The sequence below is a fragment of the Myotis lucifugus genome, unplaced genomic scaffold (genome assembly GCF_000147115.1).
Source record: "Myotis lucifugus unplaced genomic scaffold, Myoluc2.0 scaffold_3, whole genome shotgun sequence".
Taxonomy (NCBI): Eukaryota; Metazoa; Chordata; class Mammalia; order Chiroptera; family Vespertilionidae; genus Myotis; species Myotis lucifugus.
The window spans coordinates 14,371,393-14,392,168 of NW_005871051.1; the positions used below are offsets into that span (position 1 = coordinate 14,371,393).

Here is a 20,776-nt window from a genome sequence, read left to right on the forward strand (position 1 = left end):
GTAAATAAATAAATAAATAAATAAATAAATAAATAAATAAATAAAACAGTGAAGGAAGGTGGGGCAGGGTTACAAAGAATAGGCTGTGTGAAGGCCAAAATACCAGGTTACTTACATTGTTGAAGTAAGACAAGGAGAATATGATGGTGGGCGTAACTACAGCAACCATCCCTGAAGACTGGGGGGACTTGTCAGGTCAAAGCCAAGAAATTCCAAATAGCTGTACATGTCTCAGTCCTAAGGGTAGACGACATGAGGTCAGAGTTTATTATAAACATATCACTTCACAATGGATAGAGTTGGGACTGTGGGTGAAACTTGAAAATGCCCTTATGATACAGAAATAACAGTAAAAAGGTAAGTTCGTCCTGGTTTAAGCACCTAAGAAGAATAAGTGTACTGTCCAGGCCGCTCACTGAATTTGGGAGATATAATAAAATGACAACTTATCATTGTGAACATTTGGGATATCATGTCCAGAGCTTCCAGTACTGATAACTTCATATTACTCATGATGAGTCAGCTCAAGGTTTTTAAATAGAAAGGGATCAGAAAACAAAGTATAAACCCTGAAAATTACATTCTGCAGTAAGAAAAGAAATGAGTATGGGAATACAGATAAAGTGTTTTTAGAAATGGGTAAAGAATTCTATCAATTCTGAAGGAAATATTTTGAATAATCTGAAGTCCACACTTATTTAAATCAAGTATAAAAAAAGGAGTCTTTAGAAGATCTCGTTAGAATAACTTATCTATTTCTTAAAATTTCTGTAGAGAAACTTTAATTCCAGGTGATTTTTGCCCTGCTACTTAATGTTATATTTCTCATCCTTCCTGATTATGTAAATTAGTTTGTTGATTTGGGATCATTCTGCTTAAAGATTAGAATAAGCAAAACATTACTTATAAATTATGTCTCTGAAACATTATTTTTTGTTATCCACTGCTTTATAATCTTTGCTGTCTCAGTGTGTTCAGCTACTATAACAAAATACCACAGGCTAGGCAGCTTGTAAACAACAGGAATTTATTTCTCACAGTTCTGGAGGCTGGAAGTCCAAGTTCAAGAGGCCATCAGGGTCATGTTCTGGTGAAGGTCCTCTTGTTGGTTCATACTAGTAGCTGCTGTCTTCTCCCTGTCAAAGGTGGAGGGAACCAGGCAGCTCTGTGGGGTCTGTTTTATAAAGGCGTTAATCCCATTTATGAGGGCTCCATGCTCACAACCTATGCACCACCGAAGGCCCCGCCACCCAAGATCATCACATAGGCATTCAGATTCCGACACGTGAATTTGGGTGTGGGGGATACAAACATTCAGACAAGAGATTTGCTGTTCCCCTGTAATAATGTGGCATGTCAATCAAATGCTGAATACACGCCTTTAGACAATAAAACACTGGGCTAAGCATATTTGGAATTAGATTCTAGTCCTAGCCTTTTCGCTTACTTGTGGTGTTCCTGAACAAAATCACAACCAGCCTGAACCTGTTTCCTTATCAATAAAATAAAGTATCAGATATGCTACACATCCCATGAGAATTTGAGAGTGAATTAGATAAAGCCAGTAACAATTGTGCTGACTTGTAAAGTACCTGTGAAAAAGGGCAGAGTTGAAACTCACATTTATGTTTTGGTTGCATTAAATTACTTGTATTGAAAGAGACTGGATTTCAAATTAGTCCATCGGAATTGTGACAGGGTGAAGAAGAACAGATAGCAAGTGGTACAACAGGTATGTAGAAAAGGGGAGGAGGAGGAGTAAAAAGGTTGATGTGGACACAGATGAAGAAGGGGTGAGAAAGGAGATGGAAAGAGATGAGTTACATGATATGAGAAAAAAAAAGAGAAGGAAAAATAGGGAAGAAAAGAAGGCCACTCATTCTGAGAGTGGGATATTTCACTTCCAAGATATGGACCCACTTTTACTGCTCAAGTAGCCAACCACCCTAGGCCCTCTTCCCTATTTTTGAATGGGGGGTGTTAGAGTTGGAAACTTCTCCACATTTACAAGAGCTATCTTGGCCATAGCCTTTTAAGTTTTTAAATCTACCAACCCAGGGCACTGACATACTATGAACTTTATTCCCATTCCCACTTAGTTAAATTCTCCTACTCCACCATCAAGGCATTCCATGAAGCACTCCCAGTGCACACAGCTGATTTTGTCCCAGTCTCCATTAGTTAAGGTAAAATAACACTGAAGGACTCTTTAGTTATAAGCTCATCTAGGAACCAGGAGAGCCCAACACACACACCCTTACCTTACTTCCTTTTTAACCCTCCTTTCTTCCTGAAGCACTTAAAAATCTTGCTTCTTTGCATATGCTTCATTTGGGCAGATGATCAGAGTCCTACAGCTCTTTTAAGGGATTTTAGATTAGAACAACTGAACACCAATATGGGCAGAATCTGTTTTTACTGTTTGTTTTTAAAATATTTTTATTGATTTCAGAGAGGAAGGGAGAAGGAGCAAGAGATAGAAACATCAATAATGAGAGAATTAATCGGCTGCCTCCTGCATGCCCCCCACAATGGGGATGGAGCCAGCAACCTGGGCATGTGCTTCAACTGTCATGACCTCCTGGTTCAGAGGTCGATGTTCAACCCCTGAGCCATGCCGGCAGGGCTGTTTTTCTATTTTGAGGGATCTGTCCTGTGCCTGACAACATTTTAAGTTAGAGGCAGCTGGTCTGATCCAAGAATATTCTAGGACGATAGAGCAATAGTAAGGACAAAAAGAAAAAAGCTAATGTTTCCTTTTCTCAGACTGGGCATATTTTTACTAAGATCTCCCCCTACTTTTGCCCATTTTTGTGTGTGTGTGGATTATGGACATTCTATCTTCTTTGTTAATTCCTCCTATCTCCCTTAGGCTTGTTTATGGAAGAACTGTCCATGCCCTCCTCAGTTTTGTGTCCAATAGGAGAAAACAGCAACATTAAGTTTCATCTGTTGTATCCTAATTTGCACTTTAGTGAGAAGTTAAAAAATCATACTGGGAACTATTAGTAGGGATATTAACAAAACCTGAGGTTTTGTTGGACGTTTAATAGGTCCATCTTAGAAACTCCTATAGTAAGAGGCAGAGTTGCTAAAATATTGAATTGCCTTCACCAGGTATCTCACACACCAAGGACAGCCCTGTGACTTGAGCACATTGATAAAAAGTCTATCATATCAAGATTTCAATTATCCCATTTCTCTGACCCTACTGCAATAGAAAAGTCAAGAACATATGGCATGTTTTTTTTAACAACTTTATCTTGCTCTTGTCAATATTATAAACCAAGAAAATTTGATAAATATTTCTTGCTGATCTTGAAAAGATCCCTCATAAACTTAATACATACTAGAGAGTAATTTATTAAGCTCATCCTTTTTTTTGTTCTTGTTAGTTCCTTTGTTTGCAGTTTCCCACCACATGTTAATATTTTGAATTAAAGATGGTCAGTGAAGTAAAATTTCACTTGAATTTGTAGTATTTTTATTCTGTGTGGCTTGTAGAAGTGAAATTATTGAAAAATGTGATAAAGATCCAAGAAATTCTGTGAATACTTATTGATGAAGAAAAATTCTAACAGCTCTCTCAAATGTGATGGTAGACTTACGTAAAATTGGCATGGGATAAGCAAATAGCTAAAGCTAAAGGAAGTGAGTTTGCAAATCCTAAGTGCCCTTTTACAAACTTCTCATGTTAAAACAAACTTCCTTTGTAAAATCTGAATATCATGACCTTCCTAATTGTATTATAACGAAGCAGAACAGACAACCACCTTTTCGCCAGTGTGATTCAACAATCTCTGTGACTTACACTTTAATCTTGGTGTGAACCTAAGAAATGCTGGTTTCTAATATGGATAGTGAACGTTACGTGGACTGCTTGTGTAATTCACTGTGTACTTTGGAGCAAGTCACAACTATCTTCCCTCAGGTCTCACTTTTTTCTTCTATAAGTAAGGGATGGACCTGTTAGATTTGTTTAAGGGTAAAATAAGATATAAACTTTCTGAAGAGGTGAGAGATGTCATCCTTAACAAATCATGGAACCAACAACTGAACACCCAGATGGGCAGAACCACTTGGTTCTCTGCTGTGGTGGGCTGCATAGTAATGATGGGGGCTGCTGAGACCACACGTATCCAAATCTCTGAGTCAGGCAACATGACACACACACACACAATGGCCATGATAACACCAACAAGCCAGATGCCAGTGAACATTTTAATCTTCTGCATATGCAAGATGTTTGTGAATAGAATTTTCACCAGAAAGTTTTTATAGCAAACTTTTATGTCAGAAGTTTATTTTATTGGTAAAATATTAAATAATATACAGAATTAAAAACTGCACTTACACTTCTGAGAAGAAATAAATCTTGGACAAATTATATGCTTGTTCCTGAGATTCCCTAAATTTATTCCAGTAGCTGTGCACTCAGACAGTACAAACCTTTATAATATAATCCTTTTCACAAAGTATTACAAAGTTTCTGCAGCTTTTTAGTGGTACACACATACAGACACACACTCACACATGCATATACAACACTCATACACATATACACGGTACCCACATACATGTGCAGAACATGTATGTGTGTGCATTAAAAACAAAGAAAATACAAGTCCCATAATTTAATCTGCAGTGATGTCGGAGGTCTCCAAATTGGTGTGTCGCAGAGTGCCTGGTCACACAGCTGCAAAGCCTGCCTCAGTATTTCCATAGTAAACCTCATTTTCTGAGGTATGGTAATTGAGCCTTAAAAAAACTACATTACACTGAGCAAACCTGACATACAAGGTCTGGAATTTCAATTTTACATATATATTTATATATATTTCTTTTTTAAACAATAGCTTTATTTTCCCAAATTATTAGTTTGAAAAAAATGAGGTTTACTGGTTTGACCTATTTTTATTTGTATTTTTTTTGCCTCTACAACTCAAAATATCCTAGAAACTGTCAAGCAATTAGTTTTTAAAGTAGTCTAATTACCTTTGGTATTGTTAAAGAAAAAAAATCTAAAATGGCCAAGACATATACTGTACAAATGCAGTAACTGCCTTTAAGAGAAATGCCAAAGAAATGTCATCTTTTAACAAAATATGTATTTACATTACAGCAGTTTCACTACAGGGACACAGGTATAAAAAAAGAAAACCAACAAATGGCATATAAATATGTATGATACGAAAAATACTTCTTACTTAAATTTGTATGAAAACAGGAGTGCTCCAAATATTTCTTAAAAATTTTCTCCAATAAGTGATAGGCAAGTGTTTAAAATGGAGCGAAGTGCTTTGCTTTCATTTTAAAGTTCATTTTCAAAAGGAGAAAGTCAAAATAAAAAATATTAGGTTTTTAATTTAAAACATCAAGCAAGGGCCTAAGAAGAAAGTTCAGTCAGCTTGAGGACACACTTCTCAGGCAAAAGAGTTCTAATTTCAATGGGAATTTAGCCTAAATTACGTGCCATGAGATTAGATCGATGGTTTGTACATTCTCTGATTTTTTTTGACTGAGGAGTGTTTTTCTCTTTGCTTTTTGTGTCCTTTGACTAACATACCATGGTTTTCAAGGGTTTCTTTTTTCATTAACTAAAGAAAGAATAGTTCAGAAAACAAACAAAAAAATAACCATAGTTTTTAAGACTTTAAGGAAAGTATTGCACTTGTACAGAAAGAAAAGAAAATATCTTTTAAACTAAAAGCAGAAGCAATCATCCTAGAATTGCAAATAACACATGGTCTAAAAGGTCCGACTAGTAAGAGCAAATGTGGAGCCTGGAGTGTCCCCTCTAAACCTGGAATAACATTAGAGTACTGTTAAAGCATTTTCTCCCAACTGGGAAAGAGTTAAGACTTTTGCTTTAAATTTTTAACATCTTCCTAAATATTTGCAAAAATTGTTTCACCTCTCATAATACACACTTTCGAAGAAAAACCAAATTAGAAACACAAAATTCAACAAAAAAGGAAGGCAAACATACTATATGATGATTACGTAATCTCTGAAGTCATATTTTAGGTATCCAATATTTGAAAGGGAAAGTAACACAAAGATTATATATCTTACCATTTTTATCCCAACTACTTTTTTAAAATATAAAACTACACTTGAGTATAAAAATATGTCAGCAGATTATACAGCCAACAGAAATCACGCACAAAAAAATTAAGACTTAAGAGACCCATGAATTAGAAATAGGATTTGAGCTAATCTTCAAACTAGTAGGGGGAAAAGAAAAGAGAGGCAGAGACATCCAAAGACAGTGATGGAAGCGATATGGACAGAGAGGAAAAAGGGTGGAGGACAGCAGACAAAATTTAAGAAGAGACAACAAAGAGAATTTGTTACACAGGAAGGGGACATGATTTATGTTCAAAATCTGAGGGTGCTTGGCAGTCATTTTTTTTTAAAATCACAGTTTCAGAAATGGAACTACTTAAAAAAAATAAACACAAAAGAATAAAACAATAACAACAAAAACAAAACCCAGAGTCCTTCCCTTATTACAGTGTATTCAATGTTTTAAATTCATTTCCAGTAAATTAAATTAAGTAGAATCCTGATAAGTGCATAGAAGGGGATTTAGTGACCTCCACCCATCAGAGAAGCTTTTCTTACTGGGTGTCACTTGAGGTAATTTGAAGGCCCAATTGACCGCAAACTGGCTTGTCTGTACCTATATGAAGTTATATGCCATACTTTCCGTGGTTTAGCAGAGGGCCCCTACATTTTATATTTTATTCACAATAAAAAGGACATCGTAGAAAACTAGTCATTCACATACTATTCTCTGTATGGGATAAAGGTTATTTCACAACACTTTTATACAGAAAATATACAAATGCAATGTTACGGGAGAGAAACCCCATAAACAGAATTAAGAACTTATTTCTAAGAGTGCATGTGAAAAATATCCACAAACTTACAGTGCAGCAAGAAAAAACTAAAAAGCCAGAAAAAGAATGTTACATGAAAACCTTATGGAAATTTCAAAATTTTAGGTTTCTGCAAAAAATGTAAAAATAGTTAAGGTGTCATTATTTGGCCTAGCAATACACCATGAGAAAAGAAACACTAGCATATCACAGCTTCTTGGTCATATGACATTTGCTTTGTATAACAAGCAGCTTATTGTTACTATTTTTATTATTTTTTAAAAGCTGTCATATCCTTGCATTCCTTGCAAGTAATACACAACCATGGTAGGAAACCATTTGAGATTATGCTTTGGAGAATAGCAGTGTGATCTGACTGTTCAGTTTTGTTTTGTTCAAGGAGAATTAATTACCTGCTTCTTTACATTATTTCATTAAACATTAACAGATTAGAAGACTGAGGTTCTAAGACTACCACAATGCTAGTCCTTAGATGAAATTCCAAACAATACTCTGTTTTATTGAGCAAAAATCCCACTAATAATGCCTTGCATGATATCAGAACTTATTTTTTTTCCTTCAAAACAAAACAAAACACATACCATAATGCAATTCACAGCTAAAACTTCCATCTACCTTATATTTTACCAGCATAGCCTTGTAACGGCATTCAGAAATACTATTTAACTAAAAAGACAAAATCTGGTTTCAAAATTTTCTTTGACTTTGCACAGATGAGCTGAAAGTCTCTGTATTGAAAATTCTTCTAACAGTGTTGCCCTAAAAATGTGAAGATAAATTATATAGTGCTCAATTTTAAGTGATTTTTAAAAATACATAGTAAAAGTGTTGTAGAGGTACAACAGCTAATCAACACTCTCTCAATGCATTTTAAAAAGGCACCAATATAAAAAATTTTGTAAGTATTTAATACATTAAATTAAGGATCTTAAGAGACCAGTTACTGTATATTTTAATTATTTTGCAGAAACTGGAGGTTTAAAAACATTTCTAAGATAACTTTCCTATATACAAACTATAATTTCTCCGCCACTCTTTTTTTCCTGTGCATTTGGGGAATTCCTGTTTTAGAATAGTCTTAATAAAATAGTATTTGCTACAATAATATATCGAATGTAAGTAAAGATGATCACAAATGTAACATCCCTTTTTGTAAAAATGAACAATTTAAAGTTGAAAAATAACACAGCCAGTACCTTATAATCTAAGTTCTGTCTTGAAACTAAGGCCATACAGATTTTTGTTTGTATTTTTGCAGCCTTTTCTTTTTCTACTTTAATGAATGATTTTGGAGATAAAATGAATTAACAGTGGAAAATAAATAAACCGATTTTCATTGAAATGCCTTCACTGGTATAAAACTTGTGAAATATTAAAATATCATAAAGACTTCAGGGTGGTTGTGTGAGGTATACAACACACACAAAACAATACCAAAATCACTAAAATTCTCTTGTTTTTGTCCATCTGTCATTTACATAGCAGTTGGGGTGGTTTTTTTTTTTTTTGTATCTTCCTATCCAAAAGTAATGTGTTTCCTTCTCTTTGGAGATTATATAAAATCAGCTTAAATTCTCTACTTTTTTTTTTGACTGTTTTGATTTCTTCTGAAGTAGATAGTTGCAACTTTCAATAGTTGCCAAATAGTCCTAGCGACACACTAGTAACTTCTTTAATATTTCTTAATACAATCTGGTAAGAAGAAAGCTCAGGCATTAGCAGTAGTTAGCTCTCTATATGCTCTTGCAACACAGCTGACCACTGTAATTGCTTCTTTTTATAGATTTTCTTTAAAAGACTGTATGTGTGTATACATAATTGCTTGTATGTATGTAGGAGATACCCTCCACTTTGTAGCCAAATCTAAATCCTGCTCTCTTATTCTCCCATTTTGTCCCTCTAGAATATTCTCAAGGGAATGTTTCAGCAACTCGAAATCGCTTCCGATCTGCTGATTGGTCACTTCCACTGTTGTAAAAAGCCAGGTTAGAATGGCTTTTTAAGTGATTGACCACCCATAGAGAGAGGCTGCAGATTTCTCCAGCAAGAGTTGGAGAGAAAATTCTGGGCAAAATTAGGGCAATGCAATATGATGAATTTCTGAATTTTTGCCAACATGGAAAACACAGAAACTAACCCATTTTTATGCCCCTTAAATACTCTGTATTGTAAAATCTCAGCTGAATAAACTGGGCATAAAACTGTTCTATAAAACTTGACTGATTTGGTGTCTGACCCCCATACTTATTTTTAGGTGCTACCACCTTGCTTATTTCCTTTAGTGAAGAAGAGGCAAGCAAATATAGCCATCCAGATTTCCCAGAAAGCACCGTGTCCACAGAAATTCTTCCTAACCTACACACTGGAATCGACCTTGTCCTCATTTGTCCCAGCCACACCCTGAGCCATCTTTACCTCTTTCTGTTCCTCAGATCATGAGGCTAAGAAAGTACAAGCACACACTTGTAGCAAATGCACTTGCATAAGTACCAAGTCCCTTCAATAAAATAGATCCCTAAAAAGATAAAATCAGAAAAGGAGAGTGCATGAGTCCTGTCTTCAGGGGGCACTACACAACTCTTTAGATCCTCCCAAATTCAGTTTCATCCCAGGGCAGGTACATCATTGTTCACACATTTTTTTTTAATCGGAAGCAGGGAGAAAATTAAGACAATGCCAGCAGAAATTCACACACAGCCAAAGTTATGAGCATACTGACTGCCATCCAAATGTTTCTTTAAATTGTGGTGAAACACAAAATCACTAATTTAAATGATTTACCTACCACCGAAAGGCAAAAACAAAATCTCAATTACTTATGATTGGTTAGGGTGGAGGGGGGAGGGTCTCAAAGACATGCGTTAGCTTTGAACGAGCTGTATATTAATGCACCAATGTACCAAAGCATGCAAGAGAAAATAAATGACAGTTGACATTCTATTTAAAACATTTCACATTTCTGTTTTGGTGCCTCTCTTAGATTTAAGGAAACAGTTTGGACATTTCTCCAAGAATAATTACAGCAGGGGCTAGTAAAAGAGAGCCGAGTGGGGACCATTTTGCTTGGCTCTGGCTGTCGGTGCTCAGAAGTTGCTTAAATAAGCAGATGGTAAACCAGCAAATGAGCAAAGAGCTGCATCGAGACCAGAGGTGCTTATCTGTCCATCGCTCTCTAGTCTTGCTAATTCTCACATCATTCTGTATTAAGAAACATCGTTTCTGCATCCTATTTAATGGTTTTTTTTAAAAGCAGCTATCAGTGACTGCTAACCGAATGTCAGTCTTCATAAATGGTTCTCAGTGGATCCAGTCACCGGCAGGCTTGCCCTCTCTGAACACAAGCAGCGAGTTCTGCCTCCAAGTGTGTCCCCCAGATGACCTGAAGCAACCTCACCAGGTTGCTTCCCTCGAATGCTGTAGGACTGCAAAGAACAGACAGAGCACCCACACACGTGACATTAAAGTCTGCGCGTGGACTATGGTGACCTGTATTGATTAAAGGAAGAGAAATTCTGTACTAAGGAGCTGAGATGCATGTCTGACAAGGACTTATACAGAGTTGAAAAATTTTGAGACCGAAAAAGTGCTGGACACAGTCACTTTCACTTGGAGGTGCTGTCACATCCTATACTCTAAGAATAAAGCTTTTTGTTTGTAAAAATAAGCTTTTTGTTTGTTTGTTTGATCTATAGTCCAATGTAGAAGAGACACAGAAGTTCCCTTTCCCTGCATCAAAAGTGGTAGATGTTATTATTGAAAAAATACTAGAATAAATAGCCCTAGTTCCATAACCTTTGGGGTTTCAAGTTACACATTCAGATCAAATCGGGAATTGCTCCAAGGAGAGTTTGAAAGACACAGCCTATAGTAAGGTATATAAGGTTTGCTGCTGGAAGAGTAAAAGATGAATGGACTATGGACAGAACACTGGGTGGTCACAGCTTGAAAAACACAAGTGAAAAGAGAAATATACCAGAAAAGGGATTTCTGAGTGGGTTTTTTCCCCCTACTGTTAGCCTAATTATATTTTTTCTGCTGACTGGTTAACACTGATTAAATGCTGATAAAGTGACAATCGTAAGCACACTTTTAGCAACAAATATGTATACTATGCGGCCATCACATTACAACGTTAAAAGAAAACTCCCCAAACAAATTTATGAAAGTAGAGGTCCCTTCTGGAAACTACAGACTGCCTCTTAGCCACTCTTAGACCATATGTTATTCTGAAAACTAGATAAAAATACTATTCATTAAAGGTGTTAAAAGTAAGGCTGCCAGGGTGTCTATAAAATGCCAGTCATCAAAACTATGGAAAAACAGTGCTTAAGTTTAGAAAAATAAGATCCTAGGACCTCGGATGTATTGGAGGTGTCCTTAACTAGCTGTAGTTTAAAAGTTTTGCTATCTGGTACAGTGTAACATACTGTGTTATAAATTCCATAGGGGAAGTAAACATAGAACCCACAACAACAACCCATCCAAGGAGTTATCACTGAAAGTAACAATGTGTTTCTGTTCCATGATCTCTAGAGGAAAAACAAAACAGTTTACAATTTAAAACAATTTTTTCTTTGAAGCATTAAATTACTTATACCATTTTAAACTGCGAAAGTCCCACCCAGAAAACTAAACTTTCCTGCCTTCAATCACAATCCTGAACATCAGTGGCAAATCAGAATTTCTTAGGTGAATCTATAGGAATCAATCGATTTTTTTTTCAAAGCACGATATGCCTTATATCTACGCATGGCAGAAAAGAACTGCTCTTAAAATCCCACAAAACAAGCCAAGTAATCAAGATCCCCTGTCCCTTCTGTTTCTTCCTAATTGTAATTAGGCAGAGCAAAGACACTGCGTCCACAAAATAAGAATTAATGACAGTAATAATATTAAAAAAAAAAAGGTATGTCAACATCTTAGGGAAGGTGGGACTGTAAGTGCAGTATTTCTTCATGTGCAGTTTGTTACTTCATAGGGGTCCCCTTTGGAATGAAAAGGCCTAGTGGAATGTGTGCTCCCCTCGAACAATGTGTGATGAAAACTCGTAACGGTCCTGGCTCCTGTAGCCACAGATGTTGCATTCCAGTGGGTCCCGGTAGCCATGGCAACCCATGTGAATGGTGTACATGACATGGTCTAGGAAAAGGACGCGGCAGTGCTCGCACTTGAAGGCCCTAATCTGTTCTCCTTCTCCATTGAAGACTTTGTAGATGTCCTTCAGAGAGCCCTTGGGGGCCTTGGTGGTATCCAAAGCCTTGACATCCTCCTTCATGTAGGCTGGGCTTTGTTTCCTCTTGGGATTTAAGGCAGGGTTTCCTTGGTAGGACTGGTGGTCATCGTGGCTGCTTTCTGAGTCAGTAGAATCCAGGCAGCTATTGCTGGGGGAGGCCTCTCTTTCCTGGGGTCGACTCTTTGGTCTGATGAGAGAGATGGGGCCATCCATGTTGTTCTCGTGACTGTCGGAGGTTTCCCTGCTAATGGGTCTTTCTATCCTGTTTGGATGATAGACCTGAGAATACGCTGAGCTCATCACTGGGGCCACCTCAGCGATTGTGCTTGGCGGGTGCTGCATCAGCGGGTGAAGGGCCTCGGCTCCAAGGTAGGTGATTGCATTGTTGATGGCTTGGTCCATCATATGAGACTGCATCAGCTCAGCCTCCTTCTCATACGTTAAGTTCATATCAAAGTGAATGTCTGGGTAGCTGAATCGCATGAGCTTTTCCCCTGAAAGAGGGAGGGGAAGAAAAGCAACAAGGAAAAAAAAGGGACACAATAAAATTAGTGGTTGGGTTAAAAATATAAAAGTACAAAGCTAACTAATCAAATCCATGTTCCATAATATGGTATATCTTATTCTTTAGACCAAGTATGTAGGCTCTTTAATTCTGCTGAGATTCATAGACACTCTAAACCTGCAAAGGGGAGTAGTAATAAAAATGTCACAAGCCATTTGTATTTGTTCTAATGCCATCGTAAAAATGTGTCCAGCCTGAGAAGTATAATTGAGTGTTTAATCTTATTTTAATTCAATATTAAAATTTCCACTTGTCTAGAGCTCAGCAAATATAGGAGAAAGAAAAATACCAGGTGAAAATAAGTCAGAGACTATGCTTGTTTTTGCATATTTTAAACATCAGTGACCAAGTCACAAAGATAAAAAAACAAACAAAAAAACCTAGACTGATCTGGTTATAAAATCTGTCACCTCACTATTGTATAGGGTTAATTTGGTTGATTTAGCTATATATTAAAAAAACAATTTTTTTTTGTTAATCCTCACTTGAGAATATTTTTTTCATTGATTTTTAGGGAGAGTGGAAGAGAAAGGGAAAGACAGAGAGAAATACATCGATTGGTTGCCTCCTTTATGAGCCCTGACCAGGGCCCAGGCCAGGTAAAGACCTGCAACCAAGGTACATGACCTTGACCAGAATTGAACTCGGGACCCTTTGGTCTGCAGGCCAATGCTCTATCCACTGAGCCAAACTGGCTAGGGCATGAGATCAGTTATTCATATATTTATTGTGACACCAATTTGTAAAGCTGTGAGATTTTCCCCAAAAGTACTAGCAGTTATGTAGATATGGCTTCACTAGACAGTGTGGTTTTACCAGGAGGAGGAGATAGAAGAACAACACATCAGGAGAGTCAAGAATATTGGCAAAAGAGTAGAAAAAGCGATGAGCCATGGAATTGAATTTGGATAAGAGAGGAGACTAACATATATGCAGAAAGCTCAGGGGTCACTGGCTGAGAGGGCTTGGCAAGGTCAAAGAACAGTATTGACTGAGGGACACAGTGAAAAGGAATTTACATTAAGTGTGGAATGATGAAATCTTCATTTCAGATATGGAAACAGTTAGTAGGCAATTGCTATCTATTACTACTAAGGCAGAATCCAAATAAAGGAAAAAAGCCCAACAAATTCCTAATAAAAATCTGAAGTCATTACTTTAGAATCAAAATGTAAATTAAAAAACCTGTCCCTCTTTTCTAAGGAATGTAATAAAATCAAATTGAGACTAGCATTTCTAAGTCATAAAAAAGAAAATGTTTTAAAAAGCAGAGTTAAATAAATTCAGAAGACAGAAAAAATAGTAATATATTTCATATTTTCCCAACTACACTACTGTCTAGTTGAGATATAGGCTTTTAATGGACATCCATCAAATTAGTCAATTTTAAAAATAGATGAACTTCCATTTAAATAAAGAGAAAGAGACAGAAAGGAAAGTCCCTGAGGGCCCATGGCAGGCCTCTGAATATACTCTCAAGGGCTTCACATCGACCTACTATGAACCGTGGTCCTTAGGGCTACCCTCAGCCTTCTCTCAATAAGCTCTGTCATTAATCTCTCCAGCTTCCTTAAGGCGATATTTTGGTGATTTGTTAGTTCTTCAGTTATGGAGTGAAAGGAAACCTTCTCTGTTCCTATTGGAGTCACAGAATTTTATTACCCTTTCCTCCCTGAAATAACCAAGATTTTCTGCCAATCGCCATTCAACTCACATAAGATATTCCACAATGATTTTTACAATAGAATGTGAGAATCCATTAGAGTATTTTTTATTTCTTCTAATTTCTACCCTGTATAAGGTTTATAAAAATAGATATTACATATACAGTCAATGAAATTCTTCACTTTGAATCTCTATTATTTACACGGTCTTTAAAAATTAGATGCTTTTTGTATCCTCAGAGATACTTTATGACTTACAATATGCGGAATGATGCCAACTCTGAGTACATCAAAGAATATTTATGGGCATGGAAATGTAAAAGGGAAGCCTAATACATCATTTAATCTTTTCAGTTCAAAATCATAGGCTGGGTGAAAACAAAGATCCAAATATGAAACATCTTGAACGTAGGTTGCTGCATTATTTTTCTAGTGCAAAATTAAAATAACGAGAGAGGTTTCTTTTTATCCTAGATCAAATACTAAACACATTAGCATCATGTACAGAAAACAGCTTAAAGACCTGGTGCTAAAGAAAATTTTAAAACGCAATGCAAAACTGGCTAACAGCCTACATCATTTCCCTGAAACATTTTTAATTTAAATGAACATTTTATTTTTACATGCTGTGTCAATTTATATATCATTTCATTTTGAGACAGCAATTGACTACTATCAGTCTTTCCTTTGTTTCTCTTTCTTCAGCTCATATACTTAAGTGTGAGTGTGTGTGTGTGTGTGTATATGTGTATGTGTGTGTGTGCACACGCAAGTATGATACACATGGAGTGGCATAAAGCAGAAAAGAACAATGGAGAAAAGAGACTAATGTTTATTTCATGAACGGAAATACATCATATATACTTCCAATACATGGGAACATGTCTTTGCCCATTAAAAATCACCTTTTTAAAGAAATAAAAGCATTTGTAATGCTTACCCACAAACTTTTGTGGAGTGGAGCTTTTACGTTTTCCCATATTCCCCGTGAGCTTCTCTATGACAGCAGGTCTCTCAAAAGGCACCAGAGAAATATTGTTGTCCATAATAGGCTCTTGTTCCTTACAATCTTCTATAGGAGGTACTATATAAAACCATACAAAAATGCAATCTCATAATTTCTTCAACACTTTAAAGGTACAACGCTGAATTTGCCATCTCAACATGTGTTATACAAACATAAGCTGGTATGCTGGAGCAGAAGCAAGTAGAAAGGGAACCTCCAGTGTTCGAGTCCCCGGTAGTTTTACTCTCACACACAGAGGATTTCTTTTTATCTGAGTCTCTCTCAGATCAATAGCATAAACTGTTGCCACTTTTATGGGTGGCAAACATGTTCATCTTGCTTCTCATCGTATGCCCCTGAAAGTGTTTTTAACAGTGATTAAAATCAATACTACTTTAAGACTGCACTATTCTCAAGGCTTTTGGAGTTTATTTTTGTAAAACCATTTAAGTCCACTCGTTTGCAGAAAAACTTCAACAGACACACAGAATAACAGCACAATGTTTGACCAGGTGTTTTGTTTTTCATCCATGTATTTTCTTGTAACAATTTTTCTATTTGATGAGCTGAGTGAGCCGGTGGCCCCATTGAGCCTCCTGAAGGAGATTCCATTCTGAACATGCCGACTAAGCTGGCTGCTTCATGATTGTAATTTATTTTAACAAGAGCTCTTCAGCAGGATAAAAGAATCTATTTCCAAACTGGCATATTTGCTCACTGAACTGCTCTAACGTATTCGGCATAAACTTTCCAATGCTGCTCCCTCTTCATCCCATTTCGTTAAGTTGCTATGGGCTAATATACTAGCTCTGTGGTCGGAAGACTGTGGCTCGCGAGCCACATGCGGCTCTTTGGCCCCTTGAGTGTGGCTCTTCCTAAGCCTTAGGAGTACCCTAATTAAGTTAATAACAATGTACCTACCTATATAGTTTAAGTTTAAAAAGTTTGGCTCTCAAAAGAAATTTCAATCGTTGTACTGTTGATATTTGGCTTTGTTGACTAACGAGTTTGCCGACCACTGTAGCTCATAGGTTCTACATTGACATGCATAGTGTAGACCAGTGGTTCTCAACCTTCTGGCCCTTTAAATACAGTTGCTCATGTTGTGACCCAACCAGAAAATTCTTTTCGTTGCTATTTCATAACTGCAATGTTGCTACTGTTATGAATTGTAATGTAAATATCTGATATGCAGGATGGTCTTAGGCGACCCCTGTGAAAGGGACGTTCGACCGCCAAAGGGGCTGTGACCCACAGATTGAGAACCACTGGTGTAGACAAAGAACTTGTAAAAGTTGTTTTTGAATAAAAATATTGTCAAAAAACATTTAACCAAGGACAGATTTAACTAGGTAACATCTGAGGACAGACTGAGGTCAGCTGATTAAAACCATGTTCATAGGAAAGACCATAACTTATTGCTTCTTGATTACTGTTGATTTCTCCAATTGTATCTGTGCCAATACTGTTTGGAAACCACAGGGTTTCATATCTTAGGATATCATTACTTGTTCAGCATGCTCTGTGTAGTGATTTATTCTGCTCCTTGCATTTGCAAAGGATAGTTCACTGTGCGAAACACAATGCATTCTCATTTATAAGGGCGGAAGCTAAAATAAAGTGAGAAAGCAAGAGATAAGAGTTAAGAAAATCCAGTGCACAATTCAGGTGACCTAGTTAATAAGCAATATAGGTTGCATATTTTGAAAAAAATGAAAAATAGCATCATAAAATTGTTTTCCTAAATTGGATATGTTTAAAAAGATCGACATTCAATCTAAAGTTTGGGATTAACCTAATGTAGTCTGGTAGATGGGCCAGAAAATTTTAATCTTAATTCTCTGTTTCATAACAGATCCTCCAGTTACTGATGACAAAGGATTCTAGAATTATTGGATGTTAATTTGGAAAAAAAATTCCAAGATCAGATTCAGAAACAAGGAAATGCTTTGCTCATTTGTTATACTGATATAATTAATAATGTTACCAGGTGGAAAAAGTATGTCCTACATTATGTATGTCCTATCTTAGAAAAAACTAAAATTAAAAAAGAAAAAAAGAACTTAAAAAGTAAAGCAAAGAGAGGATTCAAATAAGGGGGTACAGGAGGATGAAATGGCAGTGGTGATGTAGTGGGGAACCATGCAATTAGATGCAGATTACTGTCAAAATCTTAACTTGTTTTGGGTGGATTCTCAGGCACTTACTATATTATTTAAAAAGTACCTATAGACCAAATAACTATAAATCAAAGATGAAAATATGTCACAGACCAAGATCCCAAATTAAAGACGAAAAGAAAAAAAAAAGTTTGTTGTAAATTTTGCTAAAAAACAGCAAAACTGGTTAACAGGGTTTGTCCCAAAATTGAATATACTAATTAGTTTTGAAATGAGTAGTCTAAAACTTAGCAGTTTTGCTCTAAGTCTCACCTTGAATTTTCATATTTGCACACATTTAACATTCAAAACGAAACCTGGGTGTGGGAACTGTCCCACACCACATCCACCTCAATTCAGATGATTTGTCCCAAGTTCAATGAAGCTCATGTGAACTGAAAACAATGACTTTGGCAGAGCTCTGGTCTAAATTGTGCGTTGCAAAAGTCCTTTACAGATCAGATGTTGAGCCTGTTTCTACCGTATTGACAACAACAATAACAACAAGAGCTGACGTGTTAAGGATTTGCATTTAATAATTCATTTAATGCTTTCAATAACCCCCTGAGATACAACTGCCTTCTCCATTTTACAGGTGGGGAAACAAAGACCCAGATGTGATGTTATTCCCTCAGGGTCTACATCTAGTTAGTAAGGAATACAGTATATGAGTTGAACCTAAATGGTCTAGTTCCAGGGACTGGGCTCTTAGCCACTATGCTGTAGTATTCTTTTTAGACATAATTTGAATTTTGACTTTATATAAACAAGATTGACATATTTTTATGGTCTGCCATTGGGGAAATATCTGATACATTTTCTCAATTATGTAACTAACCTGAACTTTTTGCTTTCACGAATCTGTGCAACTCATCAAAATGTTTCTGGATACACATGGTGGTGGGCAAAAGTAGGTTTACACTTGTGAGTATGTTTAGTTAACTCAATGATGTGTTTCTCCCATAATGAAGACATTCATCTAGGCTATGAAAATACCAATATGCTAACTTCACTTGTTGGAGCAAACTTCATAACCAAATATCTTCTTTAGAGTTATTTTTAAAGACATAACCAGGATAAAAGTAGATTTGTACTTGCATTATTTTATTATCTCATCTCATTGATTAATCATAAAGACAGAACCATGGTATTCCCAACATAGAGCTACTGTACTGAACCATCCACTTAAATTTCAAACTCCAAGAATACACAATCTGAGAGACCTAGATTAGGTCATGTGTCCATCCTGTGACCAGAAGCAGGCCCGGCCCCCAGACCGACAGTCCTGCCATGGCTTCCTACAATGAGAGACAGTTCTCTAAAGGGAAATGAAAGTCTTGTTATCAAAAGAAGAAGGAAGGTATGTAGGGCAGGCAAAAACAACAAATGTCTTCTATATTCTCACATATTTTCTCCATGTTGTTGAAGCTAAAACAAACTTTCAGTTATCTGAGTTATTTTCTTGAGAACATTGGACAGTGCTAATACTTGCATTGGCTTCTGTCAAATCACTCTTTCCATTTTCAAGCCTTCTGCTCTTACTCATCTTCATGCCTTTTCTTTTTTTTAATATTTTTTATTCCTGATGTGTTCTTGACCTTCTAGATGTCTCACTATATTCTTAGCTATATAATTTATAAAACTTGTTACTTTAGGCTACTATCTATATAATGATGGCTCCCACAACTTTATTTCCTACCCACCCCTCTCTCCAGATCTTTTTTTAAAAATATTTTTATTGATTTCAGAGAAGAAGGGAGAGGGAGAGAGAGAGATAGAAATATCAACGATGAGAGAGAATCACTGAATGACTGCCTCCTGCACATCCCCTACTGGGGATTGAGCCCGCAACCCAAGCACGTGCCCTTGACTGGAATTGAACCTGGGGCCTTCAGTCCACAGGCCGAGGCTCTATCCACTGAGCCAAACCAGCTAGGGCTTTCTCCAGATCTTGATATACATGCATATATCCAGAATATATATACATATACATATATCTATATCTAATATATATATCTATACATACAATATTTGACTTCTTCTTAGATTCACTTGGCTATCTCTAATAGGTACTTAAAGGATAATGTGTTGAAAAACTGAAATCTCCATTTCCCTCCCCAAACTTTCTCTTATTTCTCTAATTTCCAACTCTGTGAATCGCACTACTACCTACCTGATCATCCAAGCTAGATAATTGTGGCAGATTCTAGATTTCTTCCTTTCACCCAGTCTCCTCTTCCCAACCAGCTCTCCATATATATGGAGAAAGAGGAGAGGGAGAGAGAGGGAGAGAGAGAGGGGAGGGAGAGGGAGAGGGAGAGGGAGAGGGAGAGGGAGAGGGAGAGGGAGAGGGAGAGGGAGAAAGAGAGAGAGAGAGAGAGAGAGAGAGAGAGAGAGAGAGAGAGAGAGACACCCCAAGTGTTTTAGATTGAACATCTATAGTTGCTCCCAATTACGTGAATTTTCTGGATATTGCAGGCCTCTAAGCACAACTAATCAGTAGATTGTTGCAATGGTCTACTTGCTTCTATGTCAACTCTTCTGATCTATCTCCCATATTTCCAGAAATAAAATTTTAATGTAATAATGTTTTTTTTAGGATAAATTACAATTCTTCACTTAGTACAGAGGCCCTTGATTCTCTGTTCATAGCCTAAATCTCTTAGCCTTACCACCCTCCAATGCTTCTTGCCCTTACAAACTGGGCTCTAACTATACATGGCTGCTTCTAGGTCCGTAACCTACCCTGCTGTTCTACATTTCTATGTCTTCACACATGCTGTTCTTTCTGCATGAAACACCCTCCTCCACTTACTCAGCTGTCTATATCTCCTTTCAAAAGTCCACTCCAACATAACTTTCCCTAGAAATTCCTCTTGGGTACCCAGAGGTGTGCCCTCATAATGCTTATCACAGTGTTCTCACTGTAGGTTTACAGGTCAAATCCTTCCAAGTGTTTGTAAATGACCTTAGGGTAGAAACTGCTTTTTATTTGACTTTGTATCTGTAGTACCTTTTATGACGTGAGACAAATATACTAGTCAATGGATGTTTCCTAAGTGACTTAATGAAGGAAATGTTACCCAATGAAAATAGGGTGAAAAAGTATACTAGAAGGTTTACAGGTTCCCAGTATGTCTCCATACTTGCAATAAAGAAATTCTCTTTACCAAATCATCCAAACCATATATTTTTTTCTTTAAAGTCAACTATCTTTCCAGTTTACACTTCCATTTTTGTCTTT

At 36.6% G+C, this 20,776-nt stretch overlaps 1 protein-coding gene across 13 annotated transcripts in view; it reads right to left on the reverse strand.

The window, feature by feature from the left end:
* Positions 1-4,272: 4,272 nt before the first annotated feature.
* Positions 4,273-20,776, reverse strand: part of IKZF2 (IKAROS family zinc finger 2) — a 145,276-nt gene continuing 128,772 nt past the window's right edge. For 11 of the 13 annotated variants that reach the window (XM_014462378.2, XM_023760948.1, XM_023760931.1 and 8 more), the window contains 2 exons: positions 15,308-15,451; positions 4,273-12,632 (listed from right to left, as the gene is read on the reverse strand). In XM_014462378.2, coding sequence (XP_014317864.1) covers positions 11,908-12,632; positions 15,308-15,451 — 869 coding nt within the window. In that variant the 3' untranslated portion in view covers positions 4,273-11,907. The remainder of the gene's footprint in view (positions 12,633-15,307; positions 15,452-20,776) is intronic. The other 2 variants (XM_023760963.1, XM_006082483.3) reach the window with 1 other exon arrangement.